The sequence below is a fragment of the Solanum stenotomum genome, chromosome 7 (assembly GCF_019186545.1).
Source record: "Solanum stenotomum isolate F172 chromosome 7, ASM1918654v1, whole genome shotgun sequence".
Lineage (NCBI taxonomy): Eukaryota > Viridiplantae > Streptophyta > Magnoliopsida > Solanales > Solanaceae > Solanum > Solanum stenotomum.
In genome coordinates this window covers 47,252,837-47,267,547 of record NC_064288.1, presented here as the reverse complement: position 1 = coordinate 47,267,547, position 14,711 = coordinate 47,252,837, and the positions used below count along the sequence as shown (strand labels likewise).

General features: G+C 31.7%; 1 protein-coding gene across 1 annotated transcript; it reads left to right on the top strand.

Moving 5' to 3' along the window:
- The first annotated feature begins 5,691 nt into the window (after positions 1-5,691).
- Positions 5,692-8,309, top strand: LOC125871218 (patellin-6). The gene is made up of 5 exons (XM_049551820.1): positions 5,692-6,492; positions 6,596-6,697; positions 6,781-6,905; positions 7,103-7,244; positions 7,845-8,309. The coding sequence occupies exons 1-5, from the start codon at positions 5,848-5,850 to the stop codon at positions 8,109-8,111; spliced, it is 1,281 nt and encodes a 426-aa protein (XP_049407777.1). The 5' UTR covers positions 5,692-5,847; the 3' UTR covers positions 8,112-8,309.
- The last annotated feature ends 6,402 nt before the right edge of the window (positions 8,310-14,711 follow it).

The following is a 14,711-nucleotide window of genomic DNA, read 5'->3' as shown; positions in this document are numbered from 1 at the left end:
ATTCTCCTCATAAACAAAACTCTCAAAGCCCCTATGACTACATTCTGAATGTTGATTAAGTTAGAAGGAACATACCTCTATTTATAGAGTCTTAAACCTTTTACTACCAGAAAAAGACTAACCAATCTTAAACATTTTCCTAAAAGAAAAAACTTATTTATGGTAAGAAACTCAGGGAAAATAAAATTCAACAAATCTCCCCCTTGGCCTGAATTTCTGACAAAATAAATTTGTCCACCTTTTTCACATAATCTTTAACAGCTTGCATCTCTTCTCCATAATCTCCTTCGCAAAATCTATGTCTCTGAAACAATTTCTCTAACAAAATCTTCATTATTGTCAAAAAGGTTGTGGCTAGAACTACACCCTCCAAGATGAACACTCAATTTTTTAATCTGGTTCAATCATCGATTATCGAACCACTGAACCTGGCTCCATCATTGAACATCCAACTTGGCTACATCATTGAACCATTGAACCATGGATATATCACTAAACTTAGCTCTGATACTACTTGTTAGGATCGAAAACAACCAGGTGTCATGCGTGTAACACCCCAGAAAATTTTTGAGCTAAGACTCGAACCGTTCTTCATAATGAGTGAGATTTTTGTAAGGACTTTAAAATTTCTTGAGTATTAAAGTCACTAGATGTAGCACCTTGAGTTCCAAGAAGTACCAAAGAGAAAAACATTCAAGTCATTCTTAGGTTTTTCTTAAGTTTTGGGTCAACTTCAAACTACCATAACTTCTAGTACAAGATGAGTTAGGTGAGCTACAAGATAGAAAATTAAATCCTTTCGAGTCCTCTTTCCAACGCCACCAAGTTTGCTAAATTTCGAGCTCTAAGTAAAATGTTATGACTTATATACTAACGAAGCCCAAACCTGGCAGCAGCTCTGGGATGACTCTGCGTTACGGAGCCAATACGGACCTCACTGCCTGGTGAAAAATTATTCCGACTTCCAGCTCATTTTAATTATTTCTTTAAGAGTATTTTAGTCCTAAAAACCCTTAGGAGGTCATCTAAATTTCCCTAAATGTGTAGAAAACTAGTTTTTCATAAATCAAACCCTCTCATCCATTCCAAAATTTTGCGCTCAAAAAAATCAAGAAACGTTAAGGCTAGGATTCATCTTTCAAGATTTTCCTTCAATTTGCTTCAAGAAGATGATTCTTTCAGGTATGTAAGTTTCCATAGTGTTAAGTTTGTTCACCCACATGCCAATCATTTTAATTTCAGCTTTAAATTCGTTCTAAAAGTTGAAGTGTTGATGTTCTTGTTATGTATTCATGAATTTGCTTTCGTTCTTGAATTGGGCTGAGATTGAGGAGTTCTTGAGGTGAGGTGATTTATAGAGGGGTTAGAGTTAGATTCTAGTGTACATGTGCTGGGTATCTAAATATAAAGAGAGACTGGGAAAAAGAATCGAATTTAGGTGAATTGGGGTTAGAAAACGAAGAAGAAGATGGTCGTGTGTCGCGCGCCTAGTGCCCAGATTCGAAATTTCATCTTCGTGTCGTGGAGCTGACACGAGGTGTTTTGCCTCAAAAGATATTTTCGAAACCAAATTTTAAAAGCCTCTCCGCGTCGCGGACCCACTCTCAAATATTGGTTTTCAGTCTTTTCTCATGTTTAGCTATCTAAAATCATTCATAAACATCATGAGACCTTTCCTATCACAAATCACAACCTTGAATTCATAAATCACATTTAAGGTAGAGTTGAGAGTCAAGTCTTGAGAGTTCTTTCGAACATTTTTCAGAAAATCCCTTTTTGTCTTTTTGAGGAGTCTTCTACAAATTCTAATAACTTGTTTCAAGACTCGAGCAAGTGAGTAAGAATAATGTATTCATGAGTCTACCTTGTCATCATAAGATCTTTTTTATCATGAACTATAACTCTTGAATTCATAATTCACATTCAAGAGAGAGTTAAGAGTATAGTTCAAGAAAGCATTTGAGTTCAATCGTGAATCCTTTGAGATCAACTATCGATTTGAACTAAGTTTTGAGGAAGTCAGAGAATAAGAAGAGTCGTATACATGAGTTCCATATAGTTATGTAGATCATCGAGTTGAGTTGTTTCATGCCCATAATTTCGCATGAACTTCGTAAGTTGAGCATTTTTCAGAGAAGTGGTATCTTCAAGTTCTAAGCCTTGAAGTGTTGAGTTCCTAATCCCTTTTGAGAAGCATCTTTGAGTACTTGAGTTGAATATTTCTTTCACGACCCGAGCCTACACCCTGGACGTGGCCGGCACTCGAAGACCATTGCTGGTCCCCAAGCGAACCCTCATCCTGGCTGACTACAAGCGGAAAACTGATTCAAGCATACAAGCTTAAAAACTGAAATAAAAGTTCATAAAACTTAAATACAAACTTTAAGTCCAAAGAAAACTCTGTATAATAAAATATATACAACTCGCCATAAAAAGGCAACTTTAGTCTTTAAAACATTTAATAAAATAAATGATACGGACTTCTCAACTATACTGACTATCTATGAAGCCTCTAACTGNAGTTCGAGTTAGCTATGGTGATCCTCCTTATTTCCGGAGGATTTCATTTACTTTTCAGTATAGTCAGGATGTCGTGGGTCTTGTCCCGACTTCCATTTTTATCAGTTAGAGGCTTCATAGATAGTCAGTATAGTTGAGAAGTCTATATTATTCATTTGTTTTATTAAATGTTTTAAAGACTTAAGTTGCCTATTTTATGGCTAGTCGAATATATTATTTTTATTCTAAGTTGTCCATTTGTGTTGAAGTTTTGAAAAATTGAGTTTATTGAGTTTTATTCAGTTTTAAGCTTTTGCATGCTTAAGTTAGTCTTCCGATTGTAGTTAGTCAGGATGAGGGTTCGCTTGGGGACCAACAATGGTTCTTAAGTGCCGGCCACGTCCAGGGTTTAGACTCGGGTCGTGACAATACTGAAACTATCAAAGAAAATCCCGAAAGACCACGAGTAAGAAGACAAACGAGAAATATACCAAAAGACACAAAGATTTAACGTGGTTCAGTCAATCGGCCTACATCCACAAAGGAGATGAGCAATCCACTATAAATATGAGAGTACAAAATATAGAGAGAAACAACATCAATCAATTCACTCGGAATACATGGGAGGTGTTAGGGTATATACTATTAATCATGTGTTTAGACATAGTAGTCTAACAATTTTCAAGATTAAATATCTAAGTAGGAGATTGTTAGGGTATATACTATTAACCATGCATTTAGATATAGTATACTATAATAATTGTGATGGTTAAAAGTCAAAGTAGGAGATTGTTGGGATATATACTATTAACCATGTGTTAAGAAATAATATTTATTATAGAATAAATATTTGCTCAATTTTAATAGATCATATATTCGTTATGGTGTATGTTTACTTATATAGTAGATGATTTAATGTGTAGAGTTTTAACTTATACACAGATGATTAAATCATCCGTTTTTATAAGTATAAAGTTTTTTGTTCACAATCTAGGATGGAAATTGGACATGCCATCGGTACGATTGTAGCACAAGATTATATGTAGTTTATCTTGATTATGGGAACGATATAGTTCCAACTTCTTGTGCTAGTGCATTTTGTATGTATTGAACGAGACCGATTAGAGATAGTTGTTTTAGACTGACTGGCAAAACATATTCTCTAAACTATTAAATGTACTTATATTCTTAATCCTGATATAACTGTTATGATCTGATAATATTAATTATCATTTTGATTTATTAAAAAGTGAGATTTTGAGATGGGTCACTATGCCTGGTAAGTTGGATGATAATAATATATATTGGTGAAATAATAAGTTAGTNAATAGATCATATATTCGTTATGGTGTATGTTTACTTATATAGTAGATGATTTAATGTGTAGAGTTTTAACTTATACACAGATGATTAAATCATCCGTTTTTATAAGTATAAAGTTTTTTGTTCACAATCTAGGATGGAAATTGGACATGCCATCGGTATGATTGTAGCACAAGATTATATGTAGTTTATCTTGATTATGGGAATGATATAGTTCCAACTTCTTGTGCTAGTGCATTTTGTATGTATTGAACGAGACCGATTAGAGATAGTTGTTTTAGACTGACTGGCAAAACATATTCTCTAAACTATTAAATGTACTTATATTCTTAATCCTGATATAACTGTTATGATCTGATAATATTAATTATCATTTTGATTTATTAAAAAGTGAGATTTTGAGATGGGTCACTATGCCTGGTAAGTTGGATGATAATAATATATATTGGTGAAATAATAAGTTAGTTGATGAAATCCATGTCTCGTTATAGAGATTGATTGATATGCATTTTTGAGAAACTTATAAGTTTTCATCGTGTCAAACCTTGCAAGTGGATTTATGAATTCGACACATGAAATAAGTTAAGTAGTGCTCTAAAGGAAATTAATCATTAAGTTAAATTCATCAGTAATTTAATTTGTTGATTAGTATCTGAAATCTTAACTTGGGAAATTACGAAATATAAATAGAGGAGTGCAATTACGAATTTCTAGTGGAATGATTTGTAATTTATTATGATAAGAATAATTCAAATTAATTATTTGAAATTATTTCCATAATAGGAAGCCTCAGTAATTAATTCTGTGGTCCCTCTAGTGTCCATATTTAACTAGAACTCAGAATCCTATTTCTTAGGGGAAAAAGGAGTAGGCTTGTGTGTTTTCTTGTTTTTCAGGAAATCTGGGTTTTCTTCTCCTTTTTGGATTAGGGAAAATATCTCTATAAATAGAGATTCTCCTAACCTAGAAAAAGAATGATTAGTTTTCTATTCGATACTTGCCCACCCAAGTATTGAGAGAGTTCAGATGTGAACTTGGGATCACTGTAGAAGACCATAGCTGTTGTCTATCTTGTGGATTTGCTGGAAGGTCCGTCTAACTTAGTGATTCACTTGAAGGTATTTGCTCACGCTTCAAGAGGTATTTATCGAATTAAATTCAACAAGTTTATGTGTTCTAACATGATTGTGTATTCTAGCATAAACGATTTGGTTATCTATTATTCATGTAATCAGTAAGATTCTAGTATGCTTCTGTTGTGCATATAGTTTTCCAACAGGAGGTTCACACTAGTGATAACGTATCAAGCTTGTGTCCCACAACACCCCCCCCCCCAACCAAAACTCTCAAAAGCCCCTATGACTAAATTGTGAATGTTGATTAAGTTAGAAGGAACATACCTCTATTTATGGAATCCTAAGCTTTTTCCTACCAGAAAATAACTAACCAATCTTAAACCTTTTCCTACCTGAAAAGGAGTAGCCAATCCTAAACCTTTTCCTAAAATGAAAACCTATTTATGGTAAGAAATTCGGTGCAAATAAAATCCAAACACTTATTGCAGTGTAAAACGAGTTATTAAATAAAAAGTATCTAAATGTATTATAGAGAAATATATTACTTTCATCTCGAATTCGTAATTATATAAGGTAATTATTTGGAAAAGAAGTAAAGAATTATTGTATGAGATAAGAAAATAAAAATAATAATATAATATTGAGAAGATTTTTTTTTTTTTTTTGTGAAATATAAAACTGAGAATTGAATTAAAATTGATTGTAATATTTATATTTGAAGAGTAGGAGTAACAGAAAAGTCTTGAAAAATGCAGGATTCACATTTGAAAACTTTGAATGTGAACCGCGGCTACAGAAGAAGTAATAAATAATAGCCCCAAGTTGAAACATTTCCACTCAAACTTCTTCTTTCATCTTTGTCTCTGTTTTCCAAGTCCCTTTCTTTCCCCATATATCTTCTCTTGTCCCTCACTAAGCACACATCAAAAGCACTTGTCTTAAAAAAAAAATGGATTCTTCCTCCCCCATTTCTGTTCAAAAAGCTCTAAAATCCCAAGAATCAGCTCCACAATCTTCACCAAAGCCACAATCTTTGAAGAAAAGCTTTGTCACTTCTCTAATGGAAGCAACTACTTTACGCACCCCATCTTTTAAAGAAGACTCTTACTTCACTTCCCACCTTAAACCCTCTGAGAAGAAAGCATTACAAGAATTGAAAGACAAGCTTCAAGCTGCTTCTTCTTCTTCTTGTTGTTCCATGTGGGGTATTCCACTTTTAGGTGGAGATGAAAAGGCTGATGTCATTCTCTTGAAATTCCTCAGAGCAAGGGATTTTAAGGTTTCAGATTCACTTCATATGTTGGAAAAGTGTCTTTCTTGGAGGAAAGAGTTTGGTGCTGACACCATTTTGGAAGGAGATTTTTCAGGATTTAAAGAACTTGAAGGAGTTGTTGCTTATATGAATGGTTATGATAGAGATGGACACCCTGTTTGTTACAATGCTTATGGGGTTTTTAAAGATAAAGAAATGTATGAAAGAATCTTTGGAGATGAAGAAAAATTGAAAAAATTCTTGAGATGGAGAGTTCAAGTTCTTGAAAGAGGAATTGAACAGCTACATTTCAAGCCTGGTGGAATTAATTCCATTATTCAGGTAACCAAGGGCGGAGCTAGTAGCCTGTATGCGGGTTCCACTTAAAATTCTCATTATAAAATTTAAAATCCATAAAGTTGAAATCGTAGCTTCGCCTTTGCAGGTAACTGATCTCAAAGATATGCCTAAGAGAGAACTAAGGGTTGCTTCAAATCAGATTTTATCTCTTTTTCAAGACAATTACCCTGAAATGGTTGCTCGTAAGGTGAATCTTTTCTTTTCATTTTGAGTAAAAATCTCATCTTTTTTCCTCCATAAATTGTCTTTTAACTTTTTTTTTTACTTTAGATATTTATCAATGTGCCATGGTACTTCAGTGTGTTGTATTCAATGTTTAGTCCATTTCTGACTCAAAGAACCAAGAGCAAGTTTGTGATAGCCAAGGAGGGAAATGTTGCTGAGACATTATACAAGTGGGTATTTTTATTGCATTATAGTACTAATTAATTGTTGGTTTAGAGATACAAAAAAAATTGTTTTTTTTTTGTCTTTTTTGCTGTCTGTCTTAGTATAATTATCTTTGAAATGCTTCTATTTTGTTTGTTTCTTGATTTTCTTAATAGTTTGAGATTTGATTATTCTAAAATTTCAAAACATTTGTTGTGATCAGATTCATAAGGCCTGAGGATATACCTGTTCAGTATGGTGGATTGAGTAGACCTACTGATTTACAAAATGGCCCCCCAAAACCAGCTTCTGAGTTTACTGTCAAAGGAGGAGAGACAGTCAATATTCAAATTGAAGGCATTGAGGTGCATTATTGCTTTTCTCATTCTTTTCCTACTTTTGGTTTATTTTGAATAACAGATTCAATTATTATTTGTGTCAAATTTTGAAATTACAGCTTCACTACTCTAGCTGTACATAGGATACTCAATAATTTAACCTTCTAATTAAAGTAGATCCCACATGGGGTCATTTTTAATGATGTTACATTATGCCTGTCTTAATGTCCTTGACCATGCTTTCACACTATATGCTCGTGTGATTAAACAAGGATCAAAGAAGAGTTCAAGAAACAAAGCAAATTTTTTTACTATATATCAAAAGTACAAATAAAACCTTAATTGTCTTGAAAATGTAAATGAGATTTTTGTGGCCTTAATAGGGAATTTTTAAGGGTAATACAGAAATGTATCATTTTCTCACTTGAGCTGACGCTCTATGAAAAATAGTCTTTCTATGTTCGAATGGTAGGGGCACGATTGCACACACCACCCTCCCCAGACTCCACCGAGTATATTATTTTGTTGTTGTTCTCAATGGACTAAAAGGGAAATGGTGTTGTGTTGTTGATATGTTTGGTAAGGTATTTGAGGATGTTATTGAGTGGTTTTGAATATTTGAAACAGGGTGGTGCAACAATAACATGGGATATAGTAGTAGGAGGATGGGACTTGGAGTACAGTGCAGAATTTGTACCAAATGGTGAAGGCAGTTACACCATTGCTGTGGAGAAGCCAAGGAAAATTGCAGCCAATGAAGAGGCAATTCACAATTCATTCACTTCAAAAGAAGCTGGAAAAATGGTGCTTTCTGTAGACAACACTGCCTCTCGAAAGAGAAAAGTTGCAGCCTATCGATACATCGTCCGCAAATCTGCAACTATTTCAGCCTAAAATGAAGCAAATCTATGGTTTTTTTAACTCGCTTTATCTAGGAGTACCTTGTTTTTACATTTTGTTGATGAATGTTTGGGCAAGTTAGTAGTAATATGTTATGTGATAGTGCCCTTGTATGAATGATATGAATGTATAAATGGTGGTATTATATTGCTTATTAGTACTATACCAAACTAATATGAAGTGAAAAAGCATTAATTAACTTTGCTAATATATGGATTACCACTTCCACTTGATTTGTGGAAGTTTATATAAAATGTTGTGTTGTTAAGGGTCAGTGGCTTTTTTGAAATTTTGTTGAGGTGTAGTGTGTTTTTGCAGATGTGGGTCAGTTGGTAAAGACTTTAGAGAGCAAAATGTCTAAGATTTGAAAAGGAATTGAGTTGGTGTGATGTGTTCTTTTTTGTTGAAAAAAATTCAGTTTTATGGTCAGGCATGCTTTTTTGGGAAGTGTAAAAGAAGAAAACTTTGGGGCAGGAAAGAGTGGATGTGGACTGAACTCTGGAGTTTTCCTGGGGCCATATCATATGGCAAGATTTTGGATGAAATTATTAAAGCAGACTAGTGGGGTCAATAATAATAATCAGACACAGGGAGAGACTCTGCTTCTCTTGTCTCATACTTGTTATAATTCAAATTTATTGGAGTTCTAGCAAGGATTAGGTGAATTTCACATTATAGTAGTTATATAAGGACAAATATAACATAATCTATCGACGACAAAGATTGTACTGGAGTGGTAAACACTTTTATATTCTTAATTAGAGGTTTGATCGGGTTTTGAATTTCTCTTAGTACGGAGTTGCCTTTTTTAGAAAATGTTTTACCTCTCAACAGGCATAACAAAAATTGAGAGTTTGGGGATTCTAAATTTTAGGACAGAAGATAAAAATATTGTAAAACATACTTTGTTATTTTTAAAAATGATTTTCTTTTGTTGATAGTGAGTTCGAGCCAACAACGTTAGTGTGGAAATCATTTCTAGAGCCTCTTCCTTACCATTGAGTTGTCAATTAATTTTGTTAAGGAGTTCATAAGTTAATATACATATATATATTTATTTAATTTTCTAATTTCTAATACAAATACAAGATCTGTGAAAAAGTTACTGGGTTCGTTTGAATCCACGAACCGCCACTTAGCTCTGCCCCTGGCCCCAATGTGGGACTTCTAGCGCGAATTCAAATTTAGTTTCAGTCGGGCATGTTCATAAACTATTTTTTATATGTCGAAGATATTTTTGACCCCTTTTTTTTGTGTATATTATTGGAATTAATAGTGAACATCAATATGTATAGTATTTCACTATTTTGGGTGCAGGCTGTGCAAAGCTGAGTTGCTGTTACTCTTCTCTGTTTGTTTTTGGGTTACTGCAATGATATGATGCTGTGTATGGCTTGGCTGTTTTTGATCTAATGAACTCTTTATGTTTGCCTTATTCTATTGTGTTACAGTGACTTTCAACAGACTCGAGGTTTGTCAGTTTTTGCCATAGGTTTTCTCTAATTCATGATTTTTTTAAAAATAACTTTTTTTACTATTACTATAAGCTAAAGATGAAAAGAGCAAAAGAAAAACATTTAAATTTCAATCAAGTATTGTAAGTGTGAAACAGTAAAAGTTTCACGTGAAAGTAACATACGTAATATGTAAAACTCATTAAATTCTCTTTCAAAATTGGTCATCATATTGAATGTGTCCACCTCTTCACAATCCTTCTTTAAAGATTTTAAGGTACATTTGAAGCTCCATACTTTTGTGAACTTCTTTAGATTACTATTTTTGTGGATAATGTTGATAATGAACAAATTCTATAGGTATGCTTTTGGTATTATTCCTTTTAATGTAACGCAAAGAATTAGATAACATTTTGTAACTCTGCATAATTAAATTTGTGTAATATTTCTAAGTTGAAAGTATATATGGAGCGAAAGAATTAAGTTACTTTTTCATAAGTGGTTCACATTTATTTAAATGACGGTTTCTTAATTTGTAACTTCTTAGTGAAAAAAATATTAGCTTTTGAGAAGACTTGAATTTATTTGTCTTTATGACAATTTTTTTCACTATAGCAAGATTATCGTTTCATTATATTAACTTCATTTAGCTTCTTACGTTTTTCTGATACATAAACATAGATGATGTGCCTATTATGTTTTTATGAGCAATCATTGTTTGTAAACTTTAATTTTCAGCTACAAGTGAACATGTTTAGGCGTGTTGTGGAACATTCAAGAGTGACCGGCCTAAACGATTTGCACCCTAGTAAAGTTATAATCGTTTTCAAGGCAGTGACTTGTTATGGCATAATATTTGTTTGCTAAGTTATTTTTGTTTTCTTGTTGGTTCATATTATCATATAATATTTATAAATGATTATTTCCTTGAACAAAATGATTCTTGATCCGTCAAAGCTTGAGCATTTAGACGAAAACAATTTTAAATGCCGGTCACATATTTTTAATTTTATTTGAACAATTAGAGGCTAATTATATTTTGTTTACCTTCTATTGATTATTTTAATAATATTTTAGATGTTGCTTACGCTATTACTGTTCTAGCACTCATGCGGTTGTTGATGATAATGCTAAAGAGAAGTTTAAAATAAATAATAGAACTGTTAGGAGACATTTGTTGAACAATATGATTAATTCTTTATTTGATTTATTTGTTATATATAAAACAACTAAGAAAATATGAGGCAATGTGATTTATATTTTTGATGTTGACGATGCCAAAAAGAAAACATATAGTGTTGGACNAGCGAAAGAATTTACTTTTTCATAAGTGGTTCACATTTATTTAAATGACGGTTTCTTAATTTGTAACTTCTTAGTGAAAAAAATATTAGCTTTTGAGAAGACTTGAATTTATTTGTCTTTATGACAATTTTTTTCACTATAGAAAATATGAGGCAATGTGATTTATGTTTTTGATGTTGACGATGCCAAAAAGAAAACATATAGTTTTGGACAATGATTTTAGTTTCAGATGATTAATAATACGTCAATCGTGAAACAAGTTCTCAAGTATGAAATGTAACATTTCAAAAATAATTTCTAAGCTAAGAACTAAACTATTCTTCATATGTGTATAAGGTTGTATTGTGTGATTCTTAATTGTGCATATGTATTAAGGTCAATTATTTAGTGTGAGAAGAGATTTGGAGATGAATTAAGGTCATACTAATCCTCTAGCACAAAGTTGAGTTGAAACCTTTCTTATCGATTGAGTTTCGATATAAGATTTTACTTGAGTCAACGTCAAACGATCTCATATGAAGAGTTAGGTGACTCGTAGCCTACCAAATTAAAGCTCTGTGAGTTCTTTCCAACGTTGCCAAGTTTGCATCAATCAAAATCTGGAGCAAAAAATTATGACTGATTTACCAGAGACGCTCCAACCAGGCGGGCAGGTCCACAATACAGAGAGAAAGCGGACCTTACAGGTCTCTTGATTAAAATTTCGTCTCCAACTTCAATTATTTTTTTATTTTTCTGTGTTTTTGTCCTAAAAACTATTGGGGAGTTATCTATATGACTAAATTAGTTTTTCATAATTAAACCCTCTCATTCTCTCATAAACTTCAACGCACAAGAATTCTTCTAGAAACACCAAGTTAAGGTTCTTCATCAAGGTAAGCCCTTCTCTAAGAATTTCAAATTTTCAAACTCAAGTTCCTTCATATATCGACGGATCATTAAAAGAAATCTTAACCCTTGACAATAGAGTTTTCAAGAAACTAATTCAAGAATTTCAAGAAAAATATCTTCATCGTTCTTCTTCAAATTAGGGTTCTTTTTCAAGATTTGTGGAGCTTTTAAGGTATGTAAGACTATCATGGTTAGGAACCAAGTTCTTCCTCATGCCCTACATCTACAATTTCAATTAGTAAGATCAAAGCCAGGGTTTTTATCCCAAAGTTTATTATGTTCGAAATTTTCTCTACATTCTCATTGTCGATTCTTGATTTTTCTATCAAAACTATGGTACTTCATATTATTGATGATTGTTACTTTATGGTTATTACTTAGTATACCACGTGAACTCTGTTCAGCTAAAAGCTACTTGGAAACCTTGTCTTAATAATTCATATGCATCATTTTCAAGAGAAAAGTAAGTTTCAAGATTTAAAAAAAGTCTTTCAAGAAAGAGTTCAAGAAAACATATATTTTTTTCTTGAAGTGCATTACTTTTAGAAGAATTTTAAGAAAATATATTTGTGCATCAAGATGCATATATTCATAAGTAAAGTAAAGACAATTTTTTTAAAGAAAGCATATTTTAGATTTGAGAAAACATAGTAAAATTTTCAAAAAAGCTTAGTCAAGTTAATTTAAGTTCAGTTTAAAAGAAGTATTACTGAGCATAGACTCAAAGTATCAGCTTTTCTGTTTCCACCTAAAGTGGGACATATTTACAGTTATTGAGCATTATTGCATCATTTTGGGAGTAGTATTGAACCTCAAGAACATTATTGCATCATAGACGAGTCAGTTGAGTTATAGCTTTCTCTATTATTTCATAAACATATGCACATTATACATACATCATATTATTATGTTTTTTAAAGGTATTGAGTTTGTTTTTCTAAGTTATTGCATTGTATGCTCATCTTTTTAAAAGCTTCTGCATTAGTTAGTATTCAGTCTTATAGTATGCCAGATCAAGGGTTCGCTTGGACTAACAATGATTTCAAGTGTCGACCACGTTCAGGATATAGACTCGTGTCGGGAAAAACTTGATATCAAAGCACAGAGCTCAAGTGTCCTTGAGAGTCTATGAATTCGTGTCAGTGGAATCTTACTTATGGTTGTGAGGCCTCATTTCTATAAATGAGGGACTATGAACATTTAAGAAAAGTTTCCATTCTTTCATATTCTAGATCGTGCAAGAGCTGTCCCCTAAAAAAACTTATGCAAATTCATGTGTTCCTTCAATTCCTCTGTAGGGGCACTACAAAACAAACAGTGAATACCGACCTAAAAATTTCCGACCTCAAATGGAGGTCGGTAATTTTCGACCTCCAGAGGTCAGTATTTACAAGAAGTCGGTTTTTATGCAAAATAAAGCGGAAAAACCAAATTCCGACCTCTGGAAGTTAGAATTTTTCCCGGAAAAAATGTATTACAATAAAAACCGACCTCTTGATGTCGGTATTAAACAAATAAATAAATAAAAATATTTTATTTTTTCTCAATTAAATATAAAAAACAAAATTGAGAAATATTTTAGATTTTGTGTAAAATAAAATAACAAAAAAAATTATAATACCAACTTCCTATGTCGGTAAAATTAAATAGTATGTAAAAATAAATTACTATCAAATACCGACCTCATGAGGTCGGTATTTTTTATATTTAATTGAGAAAATAATACCGACATCAAGAGGTCGGTTTTTATTGTAGTTCATTTTTTCTGGGAAAAATTCCGACCTCTTGAGGTCGGAATTTGGTTTTCCCTTTATTATGCATAAAAACTGACTACTTGTTTTGCCGGTTTTCATATCAATGTAATTTCATACTAAATATGGATTATTGATCTAACTTTCTATTTATAGTATACAATTTTTTAAACAATTAATTATAGGTGTAAAATGAAAATTTAAACAAACCGATCTCCGGATGTCGCTTTAATTAAAATTAATTAGATGAAATAAAAATACCGACCTCTGGATGTCGCTTTAATTATTTTGATTTAATTTTATTTAAATCGTATGGAGGAAGATTTTGTGTAAAATAAAAAATAAAAAAATTATAATACCGACTTCCGGAAGTCGGTAAAATTAAATAGTATGTAATAAATTAGTAAAATTTAATGTGATACCGACCTCATGAGGTCGGTATTTTTATTAAATCTAATTACTTTTAATAAAAACGATATCCGGAGGTCGGTTTGTTTAAAATATTCCTATTAATAATCATAATTTTGCTATTGTGGATAATACTAAAATTTCATTTTACACCTACAATTAATTGTTCAAAAAGTGTAACAATTTTGTATACTTTTATAAATAAAAAGTTAGAATTCGTGGAATAAATAAAAATATATCTATAATCCATATTTAGAGTATGAAACTACGTTGATATGAATTAGGAGATAATTATACTTATATTTCTAGAGTAATGTACAAATTTTATCAGTCCGTCGTCTAATGATGAACTTAATATCTCATGTCATGATGTAGAGGTGAAGAACTAACATATAATTCATTTGAGTATGAAATGCGAGATAATACTCGTAGAAATGTCATGATAACAATTAATTATAAGTTTATATTTATATAATTATGATGACATGTAAATGATAATTCATCGGAGTATGAAATACATTGATTAATTATATACTCCTTGAGTAGTTTAACAAATCAAGTCTTATATATTAGTGGTTCAGTTATGAAATACATTATCAATTAAAAAATACCGATGATTAATTCAAGGAGATTTATATATTAAATTTGATATTGATAAACTTTAATTTGTTGATCGATAAAATTAAATTTATAAAATTAGGAGGTATATAATTTTAAAATATAAAATTAACTTGATCGATAAAATTAAATTTATTAAATTAAACTTCTGTTGATGTGTAGTTAAA

What these genes read in the sequence shown, in the direction of transcription:
- LOC125871218 (XM_049551820.1), top strand. Translation starts at nt 5,848, where the DNA reads ATGGATTCTTCCTCCCCCATTTCTGTTCAAAAAGCTCTAAAATCCCAA. An exon ending in GAATTAATTCCATTATTCAG is followed by an intron (nt 6,493 to 6,595) that starts GTAACCAAGGGC and finishes TCGCCTTTGCAG; the next exon opens with GTAACTGATCTCAAAGATAT. An exon ending in CTGAAATGGTTGCTCGTAAG is followed by an intron (nt 6,698 to 6,780) that starts GTGAATCTTTTC and finishes TTTTTACTTTAG; the next exon opens with ATATTTATCAATGTGCCATG.